General features: G+C 39.4%; 1 protein-coding gene across 1 annotated transcript in view; it reads right to left on the reverse strand.

Annotated features, from left to right (window-relative positions):
• The window catches only part of ERBB3 (erb-b2 receptor tyrosine kinase 3), a 99,178-nt gene that overhangs the window by 25,999 nt on the left and 46,193 nt on the right, over positions 1-26,986 (reverse strand). Inside the window, exons 2-12 of the mRNA XM_026711074.2 lie at positions 21,740-21,891; positions 19,051-19,237; positions 9,579-9,704; positions 8,781-8,846; positions 7,125-7,243; positions 6,401-6,542; positions 6,075-6,188; positions 4,434-4,554; positions 2,841-2,914; positions 1,903-1,993; positions 1,230-1,429 (exon numbers count right to left, since the gene is read on the reverse strand). Coding sequence (XP_026566859.2) covers positions 1,230-1,429; positions 1,903-1,993; positions 2,841-2,914; positions 4,434-4,554; positions 6,075-6,188; positions 6,401-6,542; positions 7,125-7,243; positions 8,781-8,846; positions 9,579-9,704; positions 19,051-19,237; positions 21,740-21,891 — 1,392 coding nt within the window. The remainder of the gene's footprint in view (positions 1-1,229; positions 1,430-1,902; positions 1,994-2,840; positions 2,915-4,433; positions 4,555-6,074; positions 6,189-6,400; positions 6,543-7,124; positions 7,244-8,780; positions 8,847-9,578; positions 9,705-19,050; positions 19,238-21,739; positions 21,892-26,986) is intronic.

The following is a 26,986-nucleotide window of genomic DNA, read 5'->3' on the forward strand; positions in this document are numbered from 1 at the left end:
AGCAGGTAAGCAGGAGGGGACAAAAATCTAGGAATCTTGACTAAAAGATCCATTTGGGAGGTGGATAAAAAGCAAAGTTATTAAGGAAATAAAAAAATGCTATTTGAAGCAGATAAGGAAGCTGGGCCTGGACACATGGGAGGAAACCCAATCCTAGATAATCAACAGAGCAAAATAAAAAGGGGTTCTGAAATTGGCCCCTCCTGGAGTCATTTCTGCATCCAGACTTAGCAGCTTCCATCCTCTAGCTCAGGGTTGACAAACTAACATCATCACAGCGGCATCACGTGACATATCAAGACTTTCCCCCCTTTCACTAAACTGGGCGTCAGCGTGGCCAGTGCGTGACCCATCCGGCTCACAGGCCAGGAGTATGACAGCCCTGTTCTAGCTAGTGCCTGGCAGCCTAATTGAGAAGGATTGGGAAAGTGTGGATGAGTGAGTGAGTGAGTGAGTGACTGTGTGTGTGTGTGTGTGTGTGTAGAGAGAGAGAGAGAGAGAGAGAGAGAGAGGAGAAGAGAGAGAAAGAGAGGAGAGAGAGAGAGAGAGAGGAGAGAGAGAGAGAGAGAGAGAGAGAGAGAGAGAGAGAGAGAGAGAGAGAGAATATTGAATATTTACATTGTGACCACAAAAGTTTTTGCTATTTTAAATCCATTGGGTCTCTGTATGTTTGGAAGAACCTGAATGCCTCAATGGTTGAAAGTGATTTGTATGTGTATCCCTAATTATTTCGTCACTGTTCACAGGTTCTGTGTCTTGTCTTCTCTAGCCATACCCAACTGGAAAAACCCAGGTGGGAAGCAAAGGGGGCTTAACAAGATCCACCTTCCTCAACAGGCTGAGTGTGTCAGTAAGTGTAACATCCCTCCCAATGAGAGTGTTCCTTATCTAGGAAGTTGAAGAGGAAAGCACTCCCGGATGTCCTCGTAAGGTTAGCCCTGGAGAGGAAAAGTGACCAGTTCATTTCTATGGGATAGATGTGTTTCATGCTGTCTCCAAATTCCAGGAATTGTAAACCAATGTATCTGAAAGGCAGCAGGTTGGGCCGAGTAGCTTTATGTAATGTGCATCTGTATGTTTGCTCACATTTGCAAAATAATTCCTAGTTCAGCACTTAGCCACATCCTACATTACTGCTACAGAAACAACTGGTGCTTCTGTTTGATTCTGTTCATTCATTCATGGCATCCCTCCATGGCCTGTCTCCCTTTTCTATTGTCCTCACTTACTGCATTTCCTAGGAGATTTGTTACTCCTGATGTTAAGATCTGAACGCCGGCGAGAGAGACGTGCCCAGTTGATGGTATTATAATAGCAAAGTTGTCGATTCTCCGTGATGTAGACCTGCCCAGCACTGATCTCCTGAAGGGAGCGGAAGTCTAAGGAGGTGACATTCATGTTCTTCATGATCAGCAAAGAAAATCCACGGCTAGAAAAAGCAGACAGGTCTCCGTCTCAGAAAGGGAATGGAAGCAACTCATTTGAACTCACAAGTACCAGAGGCCCAACGAGTGTGGGAAATTGGCAGAGCAGAATCCAAACGCATGTCTTCCAATCCATCTTTGGATCACCTACAGAGGAGTCTCCATGTGCATGAAGGTGCAAGCCCTTTAGAGCAGGGGTGGGGAACCGTGGCCCTTTTATGACTTGTGGACTTCAACTCCCAGAATTCCTGAGCCAGCCATGCTCAAGAATTCTCCAATTCTGCGAGTTGGAATCCCAGAATTGTCATAAAAGGGCCATGGTTCCACACCCCTACTTTACTGGAATCCACTATGGCAAAACCTTTACCGCAGGAGCTGTTCAGCAGAAGAGGCAAATTGGAGGAATCGCCATCCTTAAAAGTTTCCTACAGCTCGATGCAAAGATAAAATATGCAGATCAAAGGGGGGAAATGCTTACTTATATAGGCTGCGCCCACCAATGGTGACCAGGTTGGAGAAGATGCTGAAATTCTGCATGTGCTTGGGCCACGACTGGATGTTCAAGTATCCTACAACAACAAGTGGGTAATTTCTTAATCCCTATACCTTGTTCCATCATTGTCACACATTCCCCCTCTCCAAGTGCCTCTAAATAAAGACTTTTTACCATGCAACCGACCTGCCTCACTCACAGAAATTTTCAAGCGGGCAACATCATCTTTTGCTATTTACAGACTTATCAATGCTTCTTTCATCCTGTTTCTCAGTTCAGAAAATCTCCAAAAGTAAGATGAAATGATTACCTTGCATATGTTGGTTAATGATATTAGGAATCAAATTTTGGGAGCTACCACTAGGCTATCTCCAAAATTCAAACCTCCGCATGTAAATTGTACTATTATTCTAACTTCCAGAATGGCCTTGCTTGACTTTCTGGTACACTTCAGACAGCTCCTATAAAGTCTAGGAAGCATGACTAATAGGTCGCCACCATAATAAATACTCTTTATTATGCAAGTTTTCTTTTCAAAAAGCTAACCTGTACTTTTCATGTGGTACACTGTGACCTGCATAGATCTGAGTCTATTTTATTACATCATGCAAAAATATCTTATTTTATTCATTTTATTTCATTTGAATAATGGCCAAAGTCCACAAGAGAACTTAGCCACTAAGAAATTTAGGCTTTTCTTCTTCCAAACCCCAAAGTATAATTTTCCTCAAAATTCCAAACTCTCTTTTCCAAATAACTTTCTGTAACTTTCCAGTTTTATTTCAAGCTTGTTTCACGCCAGGAAGAGGATACCAGAAAACAAATAAAATATTGAAGAGCACTGTCCTTGCCACCTGCACAATATACAACATGCTACTGTACATATTCTGCATTCCTCTAAAGTTTTCTGCACCCCAGCTCACCAGTGATCTCTCGCACTGTCCTGAAGACATTGAGTTTTTCTGGATCCAGGGCATTTATGTTGTGCCAAGGGTCACTGTAGAAAGAATGGAGTTGGTCAGAACCAGTGATATGGAATCTGATAACCGCTTTCTTCAAGAATTTAATTATAGTAAAATATATATCATAGGATAACTTATTCCAACTTGGTTTATTTCCTTAATTCCAAATATGTGATTATTTACATGACTATGAATATAACATCCATAAGTATATATTAGTTAGTATGTGTTAGTATCATAAGTTAGTATCTACAAGAATGCAGAGAAGCAACTAAGAGGGTTAGTGGACTGGAAGCTAAAACATATGATGAACAATTGCAGGAACTGGATACTGTATATTTAGTTATTTAGTCAAACAAAGAGAAGGATTAGGGATGACATGATAGCAGTCTTCCGAAATTTGAGGGGCTGCCACAGAGAAGAAGAGGACAACCTGTTCTTCAAAGCACTGAAGGCAGAACAAATACTGGGTAGAAACTAACCAAGGAAAGTTCCAACTTACAACTGAGGAGAAATTTCCTGACAGTGAGAGCAATCAACCAGGGGAATGGATTGCCTCCAGAAGTTGTGGGGGCTTTATTACTGGAGGTTTTTAAAAAGAGACTGGACAGCCATTTGTCTCAAATGGTATAGGACAGTGGTGGCTAACCTTTTTGGGCTCCTGTGCCAAAACTCACATGTCAGCACCCAGAATGCATTGTGTGCACCCCTCCCCACGCCCCCTACGCATGCGTGTGCAACCCCCCCCAACCCCGTTACCTGCACTGTGCCTCACAGCTGATTTGAGGTCTTTTTCGGCCTCCCAGAGGCTTGGAAAAAGCCTCTGTAAGGCTTTCCAAGCCAAATTATAGACCCGTTTCGTCACTTCTGGTATTACAGGAAGTGATGAAACGGGCCTATAGTTCGGCCTGACAAGCCTTGCAGAGGCTTTTTCCTGGGAGGCTGAAAAGGGCCTCAAACCACCACCACCCCCAAAAAAATCAGCTGTGAGGTGCACACAGTGAGGTAAGTTTGCCTGTGGCTCGCGTGCCAACACAAATGGCTCTGTGTGCCACTTGTGGCACGCATGCCGTAGGTTAGCCATCACGGGTATAGGGTTTTCTGCTTGAGCAGGTGGTTGGACTAGAAGATCTCTAAGGTCCTGTCCAATTCTGTTATTCTATATTCTGTAAGTTCAAGGATAGCCTCATGCTTGTTACCAGGAAATTACCAAATTCTTTAAAACAGGGCTCTCCAACCTTGACAACTTTAAGATTTGTGGTCTTCAACTCCCAGAATTCCAGCAAAGCTGGCTGGGGAATTCTGGGAATTGAAGTCCACAAGTCTTAAAGTTGCCAAGATTGGAGACCCCCGCTTTAACAAAATGGTAGCAACTGGAGGGCAAAGAAGAAGGATAAAAGAGGTGCTATATCTATTTTCATTCCAATTTGCTAGGATCCAGAGATATGAGAACACAGCCCAAGCTAAGACTGACCCATTCAACAAATATAGCTATGTTTAGAATAGCTGAAAGACAGGATATCTTTGAAATAACACAGAGAAACATGTACTTACCCTTCTAGACCAGTGATAAGAAAATCCAAATTGCCCAAGATTTTGGTGCAGTTTATAAATCGGTGAATGTTGCTGGAATCCACTGTCTGATATTTACTTCCAATACCAGTCCCTTCACAAGCTGTAAAAACATAAAGTATGAGCTGAACAATCAGTTGGTAAATGGCTCCAATTTAGCCTTCCACTTTATGGAAGTTAATGGAAAAGGAAAGGTTTAGGGGAACTGGGTTCTCTCCCAGGTTTTGGATTGGCTGCAAGTTAAGGTCATACAATTTTACCCTTTGCAATCATCAGCACGCATATTTCCAAGGATAAAGGTATAAAGTCTCAGAGTGTCTGTTTTTGCATTCCCAGTATATCCACTTGACTTTTTCTAAAATAATATGCAGCTAATTTGTCATGCACAAGCCCTGTAGGTCCAAGGGCATCTGGTGTGCTGTCCAGCCAGTGTATGGGAATTGGATAGTTAGGTAGCAATTGTGAGCTGTCCCCTTAAGGGAACGCATCATGGTAAATGTAGTTAAGGTATCCTAGGAAATGTAGTCCATATCACATGACCATATCTGTAATCCTGATTGGTCACTAAATTAACCCTCGATGGGTTGGGGGAGTTTTCCTCACTTTTGCCTGAACTTCCTAACTCATGGCAGTTGCTTTCTATCGCTACGGGATGGGTTAGGAGATAACCATCTTTTACTACAGGGCAGATATGCAAAGGATTGGTCATTAAAGAAGAACTTCACCACAAATGTGAGTTATGAGGATACCTGATGAACCAATAAATGTACTTTGTTATGGACGTCTTGTTGAGTTTATCTATCTGCATCTGCACAGCTTAAAATCCACTACTGTGCAGAATACAGAAAATCTGGAGTAATTGAATAGGATAGTTGATATATGATAGATAGCATCCGTGGTAAAATCAGTTGCTAGAGTGGCCATTGTAGATGGCTTTCATTCCCCCCACTCCCAGCTTTTCCCTTAATTTAGTACAATAGAATAAAGCAAAGTGTTTCATTCATTGCTGGATGCTAAAGCTGACATGCAAACATTGAAATAATTCTTAACAGCTCCACCCCATACAGAATAGATGATGCAAAAACTATAAAACATACATATATACATATTCAGTTTTTCAAATCTCGGGTTCATTGAGATTGTGGTTTTTCTTTTTACTTCTTCACCCAGGAAATAATTTGAATTGGGAGAATCAAAAATTAAAGTTACACCAACTGGAAGATTACATCTGAGGTCAATTAGTAATTTAGAAACTTGGTTTCACCTGGACCAATAAGAAGCAGGATGAAGCCTGCTCAATTTCAAAGTAATAGATGCTGGGATGATTTTAAAAAAATAAGCACCTTTGATGTTTTAGTTACTTACAAATTTAAGTTTCATTTGAGGATTGTGGGCATAAAGATTTTTAAAAGGACTTAAAAGTTAAGACCTTTTGGAGATGATTTGGGGTTGTTTTTGGAAAATCTTTCAAAGGGAATTGAATTATTAATGGTTAAATTAAAATAATTTTGTGCTTTAACATCATTAAGATTAACAAACTACTTGCATAAGACTTTCAAGTCTGTATCCATTACTAATCCCATATAAAGTCTGTGAGTCAGAAGTACTTGTTCCCATTCGTACCTTTTGGGCAGAGTCCCTCACAAAGCTGACAGATCTTCTGGCCATTTTTTTCAACTTCCATTTTGTCATTGGGACAGGTTCTGACACAGGAGGTCCGATCCACCACAAAATTATCTGTGAGAAGGTAAAACAAAGGGTGGGAAAAATGAAGTTGTAAGAAATTGGTAGTTGGAGAGTAAGATATTATGAATCAAAGAAAGGCGGGAAGATAGAACATCTTTGAAAAGGGAACGTAAACAGTCATGGAGCAGAAGGAAAAGCCCTCAGGAATTCATCTATCTCTGTTTCATGTGAGTACAACACTGTATTCATGACCTAGGACTTACGTGGACAATTTTTGACACACACACCACCATATTGATATTTAGCATCAGGATTGGGCTCCAGCTGAAAAGTAAGTCTGTTGTAGATCATTGGCTGAGGACAGAGGGTTTCACAGGCTCCACTGTCATTGAAGTGACGGCAGGCCTGCAATGAGGGAAAGAAAGTCATCAGATGATGAAATAGACTTTGTCCCCATCATCCCAGGTTGAGAGACTTTTCTCCTAATGAAAGACGGAGTCCCCCCCACCCTTCCTGATAGCACACAACAGAACCTGAACAAATTAAAAGAAGACAAGATTTGGGATGAATATTGCACAACAAGGGCTTCAAATTCTCCCTGGCACCTCACAAAAGATTGTAGATCAAGGGAAACCAGAAACAGAAAATGTGGGAAGGAATGCAGGAAAGGCGGAAAAGCAGGATACACTGGTTCTGGGATGGAAACAGAAGGCCTTAAGGTTCAAGAACTAGCGATGGCCACACTGTACAAAGATATCAATGCAAAGATTTAGCAAGAAGGAGGATGGTGTTGGCTGGCAGACCCTGGCAATAAAGCTCCAGAAATCAAAAGAAAGTGGTAGGATTGAGGCAGTATGATGTTTTGGAAGTATTAGCAAAAGAGTAGAAATGAGGAAACTAGGCCTAATGGAGAAAAAGAGGCAGAGTTGTTAGATGAGGTAATGGCAATTGTGAAGGTCAACCCGGAAACCAGTCCTGGTTACGTACAAAGCATTTTGTCTTGAGCGGCCCAGTGCAGCCTCCTGCACACTCATCATGACAGCATTCATTGGGGTTGGGGCCAAAGCAGCGTCCATTGCACTGAGGAGCACAGATGGTCTTCGTCACTAAAGTAGAGATTGAAAAAAAAATGCTGGTCAATGTCCTGGTAGCCCTCTAAAGGTCACTCATTCTCTCCAATCTAAGGATTTGGGTATCTACATGAACATATTTAATATTGATTATTTAACACAGAACCTTTCTAAATAATAATGACAAGTGCAAACCTTTGGGATGTTATCATATATAATATTATATATTAAGAACCGTGGTGGCGCAGTAGTTAGAATGCAATACTGCAGGCTACTTCTGCTGGCTGCTGACTGCCAGCTGTTCGGCAATTTGAATCTCACCAGGCTCAAGAGTCTCAGCCTTCCATCCTTCCAAGGTGGATAAAATGAGGACCCAGATTGTTGAGGGCAATATGCTGACTCTGTAAACTGCTTGGAGAGGGCTGTAAAGCACTGTGAAGCAGTATATAAGTGTAAGTACTACTGCTATTGCTATCATTGATATGATGCTCACACCAAACTTTAGCAAACTCTAATCCCAAAGTTTAAACAACACTGAATTGCCATGAATGGGAATGGGAAGATAGCTTTGCTGTATTTCCAGCTCGTGTTTTTTTTTTAAAGGATGATTTTGCATTCATTTTCCACAAGTGAAAAATATATATATCTTAAAGGAAGTAACAGTTTTCTACACAGTAAACCATTCTGAAACAGAAGAACAGGTTTTATTTCTATCTGTACATGGGCAACTTTGCTGATGAAAAATCAACTTTCTAATGCAATCAATGCTAAACTACAACTCCCAGAATCCCCACATAGCATTACAACTGCCCATGTTGGTTGGGAAGTCTCAGACCTAAAAACTATTTTAATAGCATGTTTAGACAATCATTTTGTTTTGTTGCCCAAATATTCGGATTCTACCTTTAATTGATCTGACCTAGTTTATTTAAAGCCTCTTGAAACCTTTCTGCACCGCAGTAGCTCAGCCATAAAAAGAGGGTTGAAGTTGTCAAATATTTGGTCCTTTTTCCATTATCTTTAACCGTGGTTCAAGTGAGGCAAAGCTTGTATAGTTTTTTTCCCCCCATAAGGGACCAGAGCTGAGCAAAGCATTTGAAAGTGATTTAGCAGAAGTGTAGCATCTTTCTGAAGTTTTAAAGCAGTCCCATCCTCTGCAAAGATGATGTGGCTGCTTTGAATGTCATCTTCAGATGCTTTAAGATGCTTGTCTCAAGAAGAGACATGCCACTTATTTGTTAATCAAATGTGTATAGCCACCCATCTCACTGACTGTGGGCAGTGACCAACACTTATGCTAAGACGCTTCATGAAACACAGCTTTCAAATTCCTTGCACAGCCTATAAGCAATTGCCTTGAAATGAAATTTTCCTGTTTATAGCAACCATGGGGCTAGGCCTCAATGTATCATGATTTCAAGCTTCTGGCTTCAACGCCATTTGTTCATTGGAGAGTTCACGACAAAACTATACTGCTACTAGAAAAAAGGTCTGAAAAGGCTAAACAATTCTGACTCCCAACTTTGAATTAAAGATAATAGTGGAATTATGTCCGATATTTTGCAATGCTTACATTTTTGACAGTCTTCAGGACCAGGCCCCCAACAGCGGCCATTGCAGTTTTCATGGCATGGAGTACCTGCATGAGAAGGGTGCACAGCATCACAACAGAGATAATGAGCTTGATGGATTAAAAGCAGGGTTACCATGCAAGATGAATGCTAGCCTTCTACCAACAGACTGTTCTTACACTTCTGGAACTTTAGATTGAACCCTTTAAAATCTACAAAAAGTTCATTTAAAAATTTTAAAACATGATCAAGGGGCCACGCAACCCGTTGTGAGCGCAAATTGGTTGCCACACACTTAGCTTATAATCATGTGACTACATAGGTGCTGGGATGGTTGGAACTCTGAGGACCAGTCATAACTTCTCTTCATTCAGTGCCATCCTCCTTTCTCATCTTAATTTCCTCACAACAATAAACCTTTGAGGTGGGTTGGGCTGAGAGTGAGTGACTGGCCCAAAGTCACTTAAATAAAACTTATATCCTTAAATAAAACAGCCCTTTCTTCTTTAATTTCTGATTCTCCAACCTTCTGTTCCTCTTCTTCTACTATGCTTTTTTTTAGCTAATGAACCAGACTTTGCTGACCAAATGGTCATAAGTTCAGGATTTACCGATATTGGTACTGCAACTCTCAAAATTTCTAACCAACAATGTGGCCATTAATCTAAATTTAGGAGTTGCCATTCTAAAATATCTGGAAAACACCACAGGTTGGGTAAAACTAAGCCATTGCTCTTTAAAGTCTCCTGTATAAATGAAAGGCCAGTGAGAGGTGATGAGGACAGGTGGCCAATACTCACATTTCTCCCCATTGTTATGGACCACTGCCTGGAATTTTGGATCTCGGATGATGTCTTCCCAATCAATTGTGTTCACGTGACAAAGCTGTTTGTTCTTTCCAATATAGACGCCCCCAGAGAGGATTTCTGAAAAATAAAAATAAAAATCATTTCCTCTTATACATTTAGAGCTGTGCTAAGCTGTAAAAGATACCATTTCATATCTGCTATTCTCCTGTCTTCCTGTTGAAAATTATTGACAAGCAAAAGCTGTGTTGGATATCTCCGCCAAGACTGTTTCAGAAGGCAGAACAAGAAAGGGAAATGGGATCTTGAACATCCAATTCCCATAATTTGATAAGTGGGAAACAAACTTCTATGTATTCTGGGTCACACAGAAGCTCTGGGCATCTACCTTCTATATCCAAGGGCTCTTTTCAGACATTGTTATGAATGTGTGTAGATCTTCCTGTCTGTTCAGTTATTATGTGCCATCAAATCAGTGTCAGCTCTTGGTGACCACATAGATCTCCTCCATGTGAAGTAATACAGTATCAAAAAGGGAGTAGAATGAACTCCCAAAGAGGCAGTCTGAATTCTTCTTACAAACATACATGCTTATTTATCCCAGCTCCACTCCAAAATGCTGTTACAGATCGTTGGCTTTGTATCCCATTCCCCTTCTGGTATTTTTTCAAGCTGACTGTATATACACACTAAATAATATATTTGGTTAATATATATATACACACTAAATTAACATATTTGGTTCTTGGAGCCAAATATTAATTAACTGAATCCAGGTCAAATGTATCACTGCCCTCACCAGCAGTTTGGAGTGGGTACTACCTCTATATGTTTGAAGCCCCAGGGATTTCTTCAGGTAGTTAAAGGAATATGGATATTTGTTGTCTAAAAATAGCTGCAGGAGGAAGTTTCTGAAGTAGGCAGGCCTAATATAAATATTTCATATTTATTGATGTATTTTAGTTCCTGCCTGGCACAGGAGTTCCCTCAGGTACTTCTGACTAACTACTTTATTTAAAATGTAAAAATCTAGATTGCCAAGTCATCACACCAAATGGAGTCCACAGTTAAATTTCATATCTTTGGATTGCTTACCCCAAATGACCGATTACTTTAGATTACCAAAGAAATAACTTCATTATTGTATAAAGATGTGTGAAGCTATTCTGGATCTTTTTGAATGCTTTAAGTTTTCAGACAGATTATCAAAGTGCCCAAATTATTTGGTAAAGCTGGTTATAGTTTGATCATTTTAAAATGCATATGCAATGGAGAAAGATAAGTATCATCAAAGGCCTGCAATGTTTACACTTAATTGACACTGCCAGTATGATTTTTTCTTCTAAAAGGTAATTTACAAAAGGAACCAGTAACAACTTTCTATATGCTACTCAATCACACCCCCTACTTGGAGGCATAAGTAAAACACACAGACCACTTCCCCGAGTTGTTGAAATTTGCAGACTAAGAATTCTAGCTGTTCTCAACAAGCTTTTGGATCTCCATTTGAGAGAAGCTATAGATGTCTCTCTGGCTAAGGCTGTTCTGTCATTCAAGAGAAAGATCAAGTGATGGGAATACAGATAGACAGGTGTTGTCTCCTGGTGCCATGGTAGCTCAACAATAACAACATCAATATCAACCAAACAAGTTGGTTGGGCAGGAATCTACAACATGCACAGACCTGTTGCAGTATTCTGCCTTACTCTAACTCTGTTGACACGATCCCAAGAGCTCTCGTGCAGCTAGCCATCTGGGTTTAACTAATAAGAGATGTTAAATCAGACTTGGAAAACTCTTTGCTAATGCATACAGGTAACCAATCAAAACCGAGATTTCACAGAAGCAGAGAAGCAATTGCTGTGATCCACAGAAGGCAAAAGTTGAATTAGATTAAAAACTCAGCTACCAGGACAAATTTATTAACACTCAAAAACCCTTATGGGACTTTTAAGCACATCTTAAATCACCTGATCCACATTTGCTTTGATTCTGGTAATTACCTGTTTGGGGAAAAAAGACGAAAAGTTGGATTCATTTTCCTAATTTCTGAAATAGTTTATCTGCAACAGGGTTTACTACCTGAGTATCTGCTAAGGCAATTAAACCTACTCTCAGGATGGTTTTCATATTCTCTATATGCAGGCTTAAAATATAAAGAGGACACCAGAAGTAGAAGGTTGAGCGAGATAGCCCTGTGGTTTGTTTTAATCTAGTATGGGGATCAAGAACAATACTGACCCGAAAACTCTCAGAAGATAAGCTGTACTTTTGACAGTTGTGGAAAATATAAATTAATCTTTGGGATTTTATCTGTACAAAGCATTTTTAATATAGGGAGTGATCTGGTATTTCAACCAGCCAAACTATTTAGCATTTGTTCCAGAATCTGGATAATGCAATCCTGTCTAGTCACTAAGAAAGTGAATCATAGAACAAATATCACATTGCAGCAATGATTTCTAGAGAAAAAAAATGTGCTGAAAGAATCCTCCTGAAATGTTTTTCAAATACAGGGAGTCCTCAACTAACGACTCTTGGTTTAAATATATTTTGAAATTACAACAGCCTTTGAAAAAGCCATTTACGACCCATCCTCAAAGTTATGACTGTCACACCACTCCCGCAATTACGTGATCACAATCCAGATGTTTGGCAATCGGCTCACACTTATGACAGTTACAGCACAGGGCCACATGATTGCGAACTACAAACTTCCCAGCCAGCTCCTGATGAGCAAAGTCAATTGGGAAAATTGGCTTTGCTTAAGTGTTTCACTTAAAAGACCCCACAAATTGCTTAATGGATGTGGTAAAAATGGTCACAACATTGAGTCTGGTCACATAGGACTCGATTAATGGCTGCATCGTTTAGTGACTGAAATTCCAGTCCCAAATGTGACCATAAGACAGGGACCACCTATACATACTTCGCAATCCATGAAATTGGACTTAAGTGTTCTTTTCCCATTTGATTTGTCCACAAGGAAACCAAAAGTACCTTCTTGTATCAGGCATATTTGGTTCCAGACATTGAAAATACTCAGTTCACCAACTCTTCTACTGTAGTTCACAAAAGGCCAGAGAACTGATTTGCAAACTTATGTGCTGCCTCCTTGAAATAACGTTTTACTTTTCTAAAATTTAACTTCCACAAATCCACACAACCTCAGACTCAGGAGTCTACCAAATCCCAAGAACTGCAAAATCCCCTCCGACAAAAACCCCTATCGATGACTAACCTTTCTTCTTCAAATGTGGCTATAACGGTAGCCCTTGACTTACAACAGTTCATCTAGTGACTGTTAAAAGTTACAACAGCACTGAAAAAATGACTTATGACTGTTTTTCATATTTATGACCGTTGCTGCATCCTCATGGTCACGTGATCAAAATTCAGGCGTTTGGCAGCGGACTCATATTTATGATGGTTGCCGTGTCCTGGGGCGGGGTTATGTGATCCCATTTTGTGATCTTCTGACAGGCAAAGTCAATGGGGAAGCCAGATTCACTTAACAACCATGTTACTATCTTAACAACCGCAGGGATTCGTTTAACAACTGTGGCAAGGAAGGTCGTAAAATGGGGCAAAACTCACTTAACCACTGTCTCACAACAGAAATGTTGTCATAAGTCAAGGACTATCTGTATACTATAATCCTGAGCAGGAATCAGAAAAAGTTCCTCTTAGGACCCTAAAACTTGCTTAATCAGATGGCGTTAAGCATTTATTGTGTAAAATAGTTGATGATTCCTTATGTTACAAATTAATCCCAAGATCTTTCACAATATCCAATTTGTCATACTTAAGACAAGCAGGGGCCGTGTATCTCTCTGCTAATTAGCTGGTATAGATCTTCCTGAAAGTTTTGTCCACAAATTATAGAGCCAAATCAAGCTATTTCACCAGTGAATTTCAGGTACTCTGTTGGATATGGATTTGACCTTTATATGCTTGTTGTTTATTAGCCTTTGTCTGTTGTGCAACTTCAGGCCTGGCCAGCTAGAAGACAGCATAATATGACTAGCTGATAAACCTATTTCTTGGAATTGAGAAAAATGCAATTAAGGTAAACCCTGAAAGCTTATTGTCTAAGTAGATCCATAAATTCTTTTGGTGGATTGGACTTTCACTCATAAATCTCCAAATGGGAGACCTGATTTCAGATAGAATCAGAGGTACAGAGAGATAGCCATAGGAGGAACAGGGGTATAGCCTACCACTTAAAATACCTGACTTGCTGGCTGATAAGAGATACAAAGGCTTGCTTTCTTTCTTTAGTATGAAATCATCCTTTTATTATGGCAGCTAATAAAAATGTAACAAATACAAGTCATCCTCGACTTACAACTACGATTGAGCCCAAAATTTCTGCTGCTAAGCAAGACAGATCTTAACTGAATGTTGCCCGATACGATTACCTTTCTTGCCTCTGTTGTTAAGTGAATTACTGCAGTTGTTAAAATGACTAAGGCAGCTGTTAAGTGGAACTGGCTCCCCCCATTGACTTTGCTTGTCAGGAGGTCACAAAAGGTGATCACATGACCCCAGGACACTGCAAGTCATAAATATGAGTCAATGTGAAAAACCGCCACGTCACCTTTTTTTCAGCATTGCTGTAACTTCAAACGGTTACTAAATGAATGGTTGTAAGCTGAGGACTGAGTATAGAATCCTTAAATTTGAAAAGGTCAAAATCCAGGGAGATCAGAAGTAGAAGGAATTGTGTAAATATGTACCTGTGCATATATTTTTACTTTTTTCCCCAGTGATATTTATAGACTGCAAAATTCAATTTGAATTCCTTTGGTGCAGGTAACTTATCCTGCCCAGAGGACAGGTGCTACCAGTTAAGCATGAGAGAACATCCCAATAAACATCCATAAAACTATCTTAGAGTTAGGATCTGTAGGTAGAACATTTAACTTTATTTCCTAATTCTGACAGTAACGAGGCTGCTTTAAAGAAAACCCACAAGTTAATTACAGAGGGATCCATGCCATGCCATGCTTAATACTCCCACCAGTGTCACAAACTACTCTGTGTTGCAACAAAGCCACACCAATGGAAGCTGGCCCAGAAAAACAACAACAGAATAAACCCTTTCACCTGATCGTATATACAGTAACTTACTGACGAATTTGTCTTTCGCTTTCTATTCTCCTGACTTTTCTCTCAGAGTTTGATTTTAAATTTCCAAATCTTAGAGTTGGAACTGAAAAAGCTGTTAGAATTGGCAGGGTGACAAAATAAGTTTCCTAAGTTTTATCCACCAAAAAAGGCTAAATTATGCTCATTGCTTATGCACTTAAATATCTATTTGTCATTGTGTGTTTTTTTTAGTTTTACATGTGGATCACAGGAAAATAATTTGAACTATGGTTGAATTAAGGAACTCCTCATTAGAGCCCTAATCTAGTGTTCAACATGGAAGCAGATACCAATGAACTTATCAATTATATTTCAAGACGCACAACTTACCAGAGAGCTAAAAAAATGGTTTGGAGAATGGTTGGGAAGATGGCAATTTCAGTAATTTGCAGGGCAAGTATTACAGGTAGTCCTCGACTTACAACAATTCATTTAGTGACTGCTCAAAGTTACAATGGCACTGAAAAAAGTAACATGATCATTTTTCAGTTACCTTTGAAGCCTCCCCATGATCACGTGATCAAAATTCAGATGCTTGGCAACTGGTTCATATTTATGGCTTGCTGTATCCCAGGGGTCACGTAACCTCCTTTTGCGACCTTCTGACAAGGGAACGCCAGGTTCACTTAACAACCATATTACTAATTTAACAATTGCTGAGATTCACTTAACAACTGTGGCAAGGAAGGTCATAAAATGGGGCAAAACTCACTAAACAAATGTCTCGCTTAACAACAGAAATTTTGGGCTCGGTTGTGGTCGTAATTTGAGGACTACCCGTATTCAAAAACTAACAGGTGGAAGTTGTCTCTCAAAGGCGTCTGGTCCAAGAGTTTCAGGATAATCGAGTTGTTGTTCAATGTACAACTCAGACACTTGAAGTTCCGCTTTACAGGTAGTCCTCAACTTACAACCATTAAGTGAATTTTGTCCCATTTTATGACCTTTCTTGCCAGTTTTTAAATGAATCACTGAAGTTGCTAATTTAGTAACATGGTTGCTAAAGTGAATTTGGCTTGCCTCATTGACTCTGCTTGTCAGAAAGTCACAAAAGCTCATTTCGTTGCACCCGCTTGCGAGTGTAATGACAAATAAATTCTTATGTCTTAAAAGCTGATCACGTGACACCAGGACATTGCAACCGTCATAAATAAGGGTCAGTTGCCAAGCACCTGAATTTTGATCATGTGACCGTGGGGATACTGCAACGGTTGTAAGTGTGAAAAACAATCATAAGTCACTTTTTTCAGTGCCATTGTGACTTTGAACAGTCACTAAATAAACTGTTTTAAATTGAGGCCTACCTGTAGTTAATGAAGCAGTGACTTAAATTTGCTACTGAAAAAACCAGAGAATAATAAATATTAAAATTTAAAAAAATCAGTGTGGAATGCGTTGCTCTTCAGATGTTGCTGAATGACAATTCTGTTGTTCTAGACCAGTGATGGCTAAATTTTTCAGCACTGAGTGCCCCACCCTACACATGCACAGCAGAGATCCGAAGACCAGTTGGCCGATGAGAGGTACATGCACAAATGCTTGGCGGAGCTGAGCTGGGGCAATGGCTCGTGTGCCCACAGAGAGGGCTCTCCGTGCTACCTCTGGCACGCGTGCCATAGGTCTGCCATCACAGTTCTAGACCATTGTCTACTCTGGATTGATGGTTGTCTACCCATCAACGAGGCCAATAAGTCCCACTGCTTTGGTTTGAGAATGGGTTGTATGTAAGCTATTTCTAACTTTAGCAAGTTTCACTAAAGTCCAAGTGCATGTATTATTGTGTTTTTTAAAGCTTCACAATTTAAAATCCTTTCTGAATATCTGGAATAGGCCAAAGGGATATTTACTGGTAGACAACTGACTGAGTTAAAAGAAGTCAATAATTTCTGACATCCAATTATTTACCATAGTAACAGCAGAATGAGCCCATCCCAAAATGATATTGCTGAAATTACAAAAGTTGCAGTAGGGGAAACAGGTAAGTCCAGAGTAGTTTTTTTCTATGGTAGGAGAATTCAGTGTAGCTTCCTTTCCTGAAGGACGGATTTTATGCTGAAGGATTTTAATTAAAAAGAAAGCCAAACAGATCCCATAGATCTGAACTCTCTCTTCCTATATTGATGCAATGTTTGGATCCAATTACACTTCCTTTCAGCCTTAATTCTTATTTTCAGATAAGTGCAATCATAATGAAGATAGTAAGAAAAGCTAAGGTGACATCCCAAAAATCAAAAGTAAGAGCTTGCCTGTACACACATTTATATTGGGTAACTGTTTTGGTTTCTGTCAACAATCCCTATGACCTACAATGAGATCTCTAAGATCTAAACTTTCATTCTAAAAGTAAAACCTATTCCAGAATTCTCTGGGGAAGGGAACAATATTTTTGAATATTTTCACAGCAATAAACATGTCATGCTTTTATTCTGCCCTTCCTGAGAAGTAGCCCAGGTTAGTGAAAGGTGAGGACAAGGGAGATATTATTCCCTAGTTCTACCTTAAGAGCCTTTTGTGCCTTTTGAATTCTTTTGGAATAAACTTCACAAATTACAATAAGGAGGAAGCTATTTTTGAAGTTGGTTCCTTAAATTTGCATTTGCTGTAACAACCTGGTCTTCGAGCTCTTGTTTTTAGCTTTCTTTTCCAAGTTTCAACCCTCCTGAAGAAGTCCACAGGATAATTTCAGGTGACCGATTCATAACAATTCAGTTCAAAAGAAAACAAACTCCCAACCATCACTGAACTTCATTACTGAATAGAAAACTGAAGTTGTATTTGTTGTTCCATGATTAACATTATCCACTAGACCCAAACATTTCACTTCTCATCCAAGAAGCTTTTTCAGTTCAGAACAAAACATCTTCAAGGAAAAACAAAGTCCAGTTGCCTTTTGAAAAAGTACCTTTGGGATAACCATGACCTGGATGACTGAGAATCTTCATAAACATTATCCACTAACTGCTTTATCATCTTCTCAGTACAAGTCAAATTACTGCAATACAGGGCTTCTGTTATCTGCTTAATAGATCTTCTCACCATGTACTTTTAAAATCTCACGTGTCTCATTGTACACATCTTTTATGGTCACAAGGCTAACAACTATTCACCTGTTGATTATTTCATCAAGGTATCAAAGGGAAAAGGAAATTTAATCCTGACAAATTGTAGGCTTCTCTTTAGCAACCAACAACTCCCTTTATCTAAAAGGCTCCTGGCTATATGCCTTTGGCAAGACCAGGGATATTGTCCCAATGTTACTTTTCATTCTAAAATATGATGGTGTAGAGTAGAGGGAACCTTCTTTTTCTCTTCCTCTCATAATATTAGCATTCAAAGTTACACAATTAGAGCGACCTCCGCAAACAATCCAGTATTAATGGATTGAACATGCTGTTATCAGAGCATATGGTGGCTTTCTATTTAAAAGGTAATCAGACAAATTCATTGAAAGTGGGTAGGCTAGATCTCCAGGTTCAGAAGTGGGCTGCTGAATTTAAGTTGCTATGAACAAATATGCTAGAAGGCTATTTACGGCAGCTCTTGGCTGCCATCATGGGAAGTAGGAAGGCGGATCAATGCAGTGAGCCCTTTTCTTCTTCATCTTTTTCTTCGTCCTTCTTACTGACCTTGTTTACCAAGTAAAAGGTATTCCTCATAACACTAACTTTATTAAGATGTATCATGTGTTCAGAATATTGGAGAGCACCCGCCCTTCGCAAAGTTCCTTCTTTCTGGTATGAGAATCCTTTTCATCAAGAAAGGAAGTAGTTCATTCTGGGCTCCTTTCTCAAGCATCTCTCAAGACAAGCCTCTCAGATGACATCCCAACATCAGTCATTACTTAAAGGAGCCAGTGGCTACACTTATTCTAGTACTCTGGGCCTGTGCCCAGAAGCTGCCCTTAGGCAGGAACAGTAGCAGTGTTACTTCGGGACACTCTGTGGGTGGAACAGTGGCATCAATTTGCATAAATATGCCTGATTGGGGCTGCAAAAATCCAAAGGGCCACTAGATAGTAGCAAAGAGCCAGAGTTTTTTGTAACTCTTTGCTGCCATCTAGAGGTCACCCCTCTTAATTGTTGCCTGTTGCCACTTCGCTCTCAACAATCGTGTCATTCTAGTCTAGACAAATACTTGGTCTTGTGTGCTTGAGGACCACAAAACAACTGTCTTCCCTATATTCTGTATATACACCATTCATTTTCAACAACCCTGATTATAATGCTATAAGCTATTCAAACAACCTGGGGGTTGTTTCACATGTGAAGGAATATAATCTGGTTTGCCTGGACCTCAAACTCCACCATCATCTTACCTGTCAGTTGATTGAAGCCCATCTGGTGTAGAGCGTGTGTAACATTTTTTTCATAGTTGAGGACCACATAGAGGGCATACTTGTCTTCATAGTATTGGGTCCCACGTATCATGCGGAGGTTCTGCAGTGGCAGGTAAGTGAAGACATTCATGGCGATCAAAACGTAGCCGGTTACTTCTCGAATAGTCTAGGAAGGATGAAATGAAACCACAAAACTCACAACTCAGCCAGACTTAATATACCCTTCAGAGATTATTTGCCATACTGGCATGGAATTGTCAGAAATGCAAGGAAACTAGGAAAAACTATCATAACATTTAATGCATATATTCATATCAAATCATTTTGTTAATCAGTCAGGCTCCCAAATGAAATAGACGCCATCTTAAGATGCTGCAATTTAATGGAAGAGAAAAATGCATGTAATTGTAATTGGTTTTCGCCTGTTCTTCCTCAATGGATGGCAGCCTAAAAAAGCTGGATTTGATATGATAGCGATTCCATTGGCATTACTGGCTCCACAAAAGTTTGGATGCAGTTCTGATGAACTACAACAAAGAATGATTCAAAGGATCAATGAACAGAGTGAAGCTAAACAGACTCACATCTTCAAATAGAGGTCACTGCCAAGGAACAATCAGAAGGAGGGAGCGATTTCTGATTGAAATGTGCCAAACAGGAAGGAACGCTAGATCTTGGGAGAGTTACCAACCATCCATTTTTTAATTTTACCCAGCCAGCTGTGTCTGAGAAGCAATTTGGTTGGCAGAAATTATGTGGGATATAGGCAAAAAAAATTCCCACCCCCAACTTTCAGGTAGACTCAATATCTTTATATTACACTGTTATTTGGATGTAATACATATCTAAACACTTAAATATTCTCTATAACATGTAAATGTACACTAAACATTTCATAGTTTCATAGTTTCTTTGCTGCACACAGCCAGTTCTTTGCAATATTCTCTCATCTTTCCTATTACCTTCTCCTATTGGTATCTTATGATATTATTATTATTATTATTATTATTATTATTATTATTATTATTATTATTATTATTATTATTTTGTATGTACACTGAGAGCTTCAGTATGGAGACAAATTCCTTGTGTGTCCAATCACATTTGGCCAATAAAGAATATTCTACTCTATATTCTACATTCTATTTTCATAAAAATTAGTATTGAATTTCGCATTGCTAGTTAAGTCTTGTTACAATTTCTTACATTTATATTCCCAGTTCATTTAGGGAAATAATTTTCAGACTTTTTATATCAATCCTGCCACAATCCACCATTACCCCTCTCTTATTTTATTAGTATTTGATTTTGTTTGGGATTGAAAAAACATTATTAAATTTCAGTCTTCACCCAAAAATGTGGATGTAAAGAGATGCATTTTACTCATGCATATCCCGTGTGTGTGTGTGTGTGTGTGTATGGATGGGTCCATGAAGTCACCAAGAAATAAGTAAAACTTAAAAGTCTTTATCTTCTTGAAAAATACAATATCTGAAGCAAAATAAATAAATCCAGAAAATTCTGAACATACCAAGATATACATAATGTGTGAATAATTAGGGCTTGACTTGGTTGCTATGACTGATGCAATAACCAGCCTATTAGCCACATATGTAACCAATTCTCTTTCAACCATCTGCCATGTTGCATGGCGATCATCACCACTTGGTCAGCTCTTTAGTTAACTATGTACCAGTATTGGAGTCAGGAGTTGGCTAGCTTCAGAAAATATTTTTCAGAAACCTCAGATAATCGTAGGAGAGCAAATGGGCAAGGAAAGAACCTCTGAGATTTTTAAAAACACCCATTGGGTTAATAATTGACAGATTATTGTGCCATTGGAAGGACAGAGAGTTAACTTTGATCACTTTGCTCCAATTGTTGTTTTCTACTCGTGATGCCATGGAGCCCACATTCCACAGGCAAGTTCGGTCTACATTAATGTTACCATATAGCCATTTAGAGATGGGTATGTCACAATCCAAATCTCCACTGCCTCAATCACGAAATGAAAATAAATTATCCCAACAGAGACAATTTTAGCCAACTACTACCAATGTATTTTATGCTTTTCTCAACCAAATAAATCCCTCTTTTTTTTTCTTTTTAATCAAACTAGTCTTCCTTCCCATATCTGGGGTTACCTATCAAAAAATATTACTTTACTGAAATTGTTGACACTGACTTCAAAACATTATATAATGAGGCATTAATCCTAAATGTGTTTTGAGTAAAGCTCTTTAGGATAAATACATTTGGCACTTCCCTTGGATAAATTATTTAAATTATTCACAATCACTAGTCTCTCATGATTCAGGTATTAGGGAAGGGAAAAGAATGATGAGACACAATGGAATGGGCACGTAAGCATTTTCTGATTTTTCCCTGCAATCTATCCAATTAATTAGAATATTATTGGAAAATATAACAAAGTGAGATGTATATCTGATTTTTTTTTTTAATCTGCCAGGAGCAAGTGAGAGCATGACCATCGTTTGTCATGTCTATATACAACCATTAATGGAAACAGAAAGTTGGAGTAGACAACTTCAGCCTGGTGAATGTAGATGGAGGAAGCCAGGTTTTCCCACAGATAATTTTCTACGCTAGTTTCACACCTGCTAAAAAAAAAAGAAAGTGTGTTAAGTCCTCCACCACATCTAGTTACCTGCAAGAAAGAAAGATCCTGGTTTTGTCCAATGAGCACTATCTCAAGGTTGCCCATGACGATCTCACAGTTGTTGTACATTTTATATAGTGTCTGATACCGTTGCTGGGCATCTCCTGTCACACTGAGCTCATTTTGGGTACCTGCACAAACTGCAAGAAAAAAAGAAAGGGGATTCATAAATCATTCATGAAGTCCACCAGCCATAATTCAGTGCTTCTTCTATAATAAGTCTCCACAGTAAAAAGCAAAGTCATCCATATATCATCACTTTCTGCTTTGATCAACCATGTCCACCAGAGCACGGCACTAATAAATATCAGGAATGGAGCAAATAAGGTGCTCCAGGACAATCAAAGCTCCTACGGGGCTCTATTCTTTTAAATTGATCAAAATATCAGTCTTGATGGGTATATATTTACCCTGCATCAGGCTGAAGACAAAAACATATGAATTAGATTTTTATGAAGGTGCTAAGATATTATCTCTTCCTGCATTATTATTTGAAAAATTCTTCAGGGACAAGAGAGGATGATTCGACATTAGAGTCAATCTTAAAAAGGGAGTCATTAGACAAAGGTGCTGTCCCAGTTTTGAGATGGAATAAGTTCTTAGGTGATCCAAGGGCACCATGGCCAAGGACTTGCTATTGAGTAAAATCTTATTATGTCCCTGTAGTTTCTGTTGATGCAGAGCTTCCATTTCAAGGCAATGGGGAAAAGTCGTGGGGGAAAAAGATAGCAGGCAGTTCAAACTCAATTTTGCCCCTGTTCACTTTACCTGGGCTATTTTAATTGGCAGCAGGAGTTTTAAGGAATGGAAGACTGGGAATAAATCTACAGTCAAAATTGCCTGGATCAATCTCAGATACATTTTGTATTGGAACCAAAACAGCTGACAAACAGAGACTGTTGTCCTTAAGATTCCTCAAGGACTCTTGCAATGTTTCCAGGGCAGAGGAACAGAGACACATAAAACAAAAATAGGTAAGAAACGGAGCTAATCCATAAAGAGTTTTTCTTAAAACAGATTGCCACTAATCCAAATTGATAAGATATTCAATAAGAGCAACATCAACCAACTATATTGTATGGCATCTTCTTCCAAATTCATTTTTTGCTTCCTTCTCGGAACTATTATCATTAGAGATAGGCATCTACCTGTGAATTCCTCAGAAGGATAGTAATGCTGGCTAATATCCAAAGAGAAATTTCAATTGTGTGATGTACAAACTCGAACATTTTATATTCGCCATTGTTCCTAGAATTGTAGGGCTGGAAGGGACCTTGGAGGTCGTCTAGTCTAACCCCCTACCCAAGACAGGAGTTCTTACACCAGGGCTGTCAAATTTGCGTCCCACGGGCTGGATACGTCACATGTTGGCCATGCCCACGCCCGGTTCAGCGAAGAGGGAAAAAGTCCCGATACGTCACATGACACTAAGGTGATGACCTGAGTTTGACACCCCTGTCTTATACCATCTTGGACAAATGATTGTCAAGTTGTTCCTTGAAAACCTCCAGCACAAGCTTCTTCTGCTCATTAATTGTTTGCACCGCCCAGAAATTCCTCCTTATTTCCAGGTTGGATCTCCATTTGATGAGCTTCCACCCATTGCTTCTTCTCCTACTCGAGATGCTATGGAGAATAAATCAATCCCTCTTCCCTATGGACAGCCCATTAAGTATCAGGTTTCCCTGAAGCCTTCCTTTCATAGGCTAAACATACCTATGGTAGTTCCCTTCGCCGTTTATTATACAATTTAGCCAGGGGTGGGATTCAAATTTTTTAACAACTGGTTCTGTGGGCGTGGCTTAGTTGGTGGGTGTGGCTTGGTGGTCATGTGACTGGGTGAACGTGGCTTAGGTGGTCATGTTATTGGCTGGACATGGCCAACTCAATATCATTCACATCAAGGTACGCATCTCCTTGCCTGACCTCTCATGACTGTGGGGATGCTGCAACAGTTGTAAGTGTGAAAAACGGTCATAAGTCACTTTTTTCAGTGCCATTGTAACTTTGAATGGTCACGCCATACAAGCAAAAGGAGGAAAAAAAAACTCCAGAGAAGTTCCTGAGACAGGAAGTCAGACTTAAGTGGTGGTCCACTAGCAAACCTAGATCCCTTTCACAGGCACTACTGTCCAGCCAGGTAGCCTATCCTGTACCTGTTGTTCTTCCTCCTCTTCCCACTTACAAGCTATTATTACCTCTTCCCTCTTCCTAACTTCTAAACATTTACCCTAATTTACCTAATTTACATTTAGCTGTCAATGAATACTTTAGCTTCAACCACAACAATACAAGAGCACACAATAGATACAAACTCAAGGTAAACCGCACCAAACTTGATTGCAGGAAATACGACTTCAGCAACAGAGTGGTCAATGTCTGGAATACTCTACCTGACTCTGTGGTTTCTTCCCCAAACCCGAAAAACTTTAACCTTAGACTGTCTACTATTGACCTCACCCCTTTCCCAAGAGGTCTGTAGGGGGCGTGCATAAGCTCACCTACCGTCCCTGTCCTATTGTTTCTTTTTTTCTTATTTGTATCCATTTCATATATTCATAACCATGTTTATACTTATACCTGTTATCTAATAATCACTTGACAAAATAAAATAAATAAAAATAAATACATAAGGAATAGGAAAGTCCCAGCCAATCAGAAGAAGCTCACAGTTTCTTAGGAAAGCCAAAATATTTTAGTTTCACACAATGAAGATCCATCACAGCAAGAAAGAATTGTCATCCCCTGAAAATGGAATAGATGTCTATAATTCACTTTTACTATGAGGCCTCTGTTTCAAGATCTGAATGCTAACTAGAACTGTTTGAAACGTGTAGTCTCTATCTACCTAGAGGGCGTGAGGTTGGAAAAATGATGACAAACAGGTCCTACCAAAAGCATAGAAAGGGGTAGAAAACTGTCACTCTGGTGTCCTACTTCCTAGCTTTGACCAAATCAACTAGTCATAAGTGATATGCACGAATGAGAATTGTGAACATTTGCAAATTCAGTGTCCTCTCCCTGAAGATAAATAAAAACAGTCACATTCTTCCCACAGCTTAAGTAGATTAACTGCACTACAAGAGGAAGGGTGTGATAAGGTTGAAACTGTAAGGAATTAGGATGCTTGATGATATCACAATCAACCCCTTTTGGATCTAGTTACTTGAAAGCACAAAATCCACTATGAGATTTACAGGAACAGGAATTGGTATATAAATATTAATTGAATAAAAAAGCAAGCAAAACCTAATTGGCTATTCTTCCTCTATCAACCACAGAGATCAGAACACTAGACCAGAAAAGTAAGATTCCCAAAAAGTTAAAAGGGACCACCTCCTGAATTGATATGACTAGACCGAAGTGGCTCTTTCAAACCATAATGGCCAGAATTGTGCACCACAGCAACTCGAAACCAAACAAAGCACTTGATGTATGAAGTTGGCCATTTACCCTGAGAGCACAGATAAGGTGCTCCTTTCTCATTGAGTGAATGGTCCAACACACATGTACCTAACACTTATAGCTTATCAAATGAAAATGTTTCCAAGGGGTAACAAGGTTAACTCTGCTGCCCTAAATATAATAGTCTGTGTTGCAGAATACACTATCACATACAACAAGGCAACCACAATTGGTTGAATAAACCAAACTTGATGAGGTACACAGGATACTAAACCACAAATAAGCACACACATTTCTCCAGTTTGTTTGAAATCAATGAGCACATTTTGAAGTTTGAGAGCCTGTTAGAAACACTCACACCAAATAGGTGCCGCTGTGGATTATTCACTCATAAAATGCCCATTCACAAGAAGGCAAATAGAATAGGCTGCTCCTGCTCACTTCCTGTCCAGCTGTTCCCAACCTCTCAGCTTGTTTTTATTTATTTCCAAACAGATAGGTAGACTTTCATATAAAGCAGTAGGCTGCAGCCTTTCACCATCTTACTTTTGTCAGAAAATAGCAGCATCTACTGGGAAGGTTAGAAAAACCAAGATGGCAGACTCAGCAGCGTGATCGCAGCCCTCCCCATGTTGTACGTGTTTTGATGTTGCAAGCAAGATATAAAGGGACAGGCTTAAATTGCACTACTGCGACAGCCATCTTACCTTTTTTTTTTTTTTTTGGCACCCCTCCCCCAAATGTTTCTGGTAGAACTTCTGGTGGGCCCAAAGACACCTTTGTATAGTAATTGAAAATTTTAAAAATTGATTCATTAAATTCATGTGTCTTTTTAATTAAAAGAGTCTATGAAGACAGGTGGAGTACTATGACTAACACAAAGCTGTTTCAATATTGATTAATTTGTACATGGGCAGAGTTTTACAATGCTGAATCATGTTTATCGGAAAAAGGGGAAAGAGAGGCCAACTTGGATGCAGGCGTATTAAAAGAAAGCAGAGAAGTCATCAGTGAAGGTTCTGGACTGGATCATTTTGTTCTAAAAAGCAGGGGTAGAGCCTTGAGTATTTGGCATTTGCAGGTCCACACTCTGGTCACTGATCACAGGTTAAGGGAGCTTTGGCCTACTGGTTGTTTTCCATGTGTGTGTTGATTCAGAGTTAATAAATAACCAAGGAGAAAATCCTGTTCAGCTTTTAAATGCATATATCACCTCCTATTTCTTCTGCACAAGCACTATAGATTCTTGAGTCAGGTCCTGCATATAAATACTCTACAGGGTGAATAATAGAGGGTGGGGAGCCCATATTTGTTCATTGTCTAGAATGGATTAAAGCACAATATCAATAGCACTTTATTGTAACACCTCCAAAGATCCTCACTTTAATGAACTAATGAGGAGGGAGAGGACACATTTTTCCCCATTTGGGGGCGGGGGGAGTTGAAGAGTAAGTCTACATGATAAAATAAACAATGCAAATTCCATCATTTGTATGTATTTGTGCCATTTGTATCATGATGTCATGATGCAAATTAGACTCTGCATCAGCCCTCTGTCATTTCTAATATATCCTTACACAAGTGATTGGAATTGCAACAGAATTTGGCCTGCTGCATAAGGCTTCACGGCAGGTCAGCAAAGATTTAACAGTAGCAGCAGAAACAATAGCCTTTTCTCTTACCCAAATTAAAATTTAGAAAACTTGGCAGAAGGAAAGGGATAGATTTCTCTGCAAACAGAATTGTTCTTGGATTGTAACAGATTCCCAGGCTGACACACACCCCATCCTACTGGCCATTGTTTTGCATTTGTCTCTAATCTGTAGAATT

This window comes from Pseudonaja textilis, chromosome 2, assembly GCF_049901715.1.
Source record: "Pseudonaja textilis isolate UNSWEBS1 chromosome 2, rPseTex1.2, whole genome shotgun sequence".
In the NCBI taxonomy this organism is placed as follows: domain Eukaryota; kingdom Metazoa; phylum Chordata; class Lepidosauria; order Squamata; family Elapidae; genus Pseudonaja; species Pseudonaja textilis.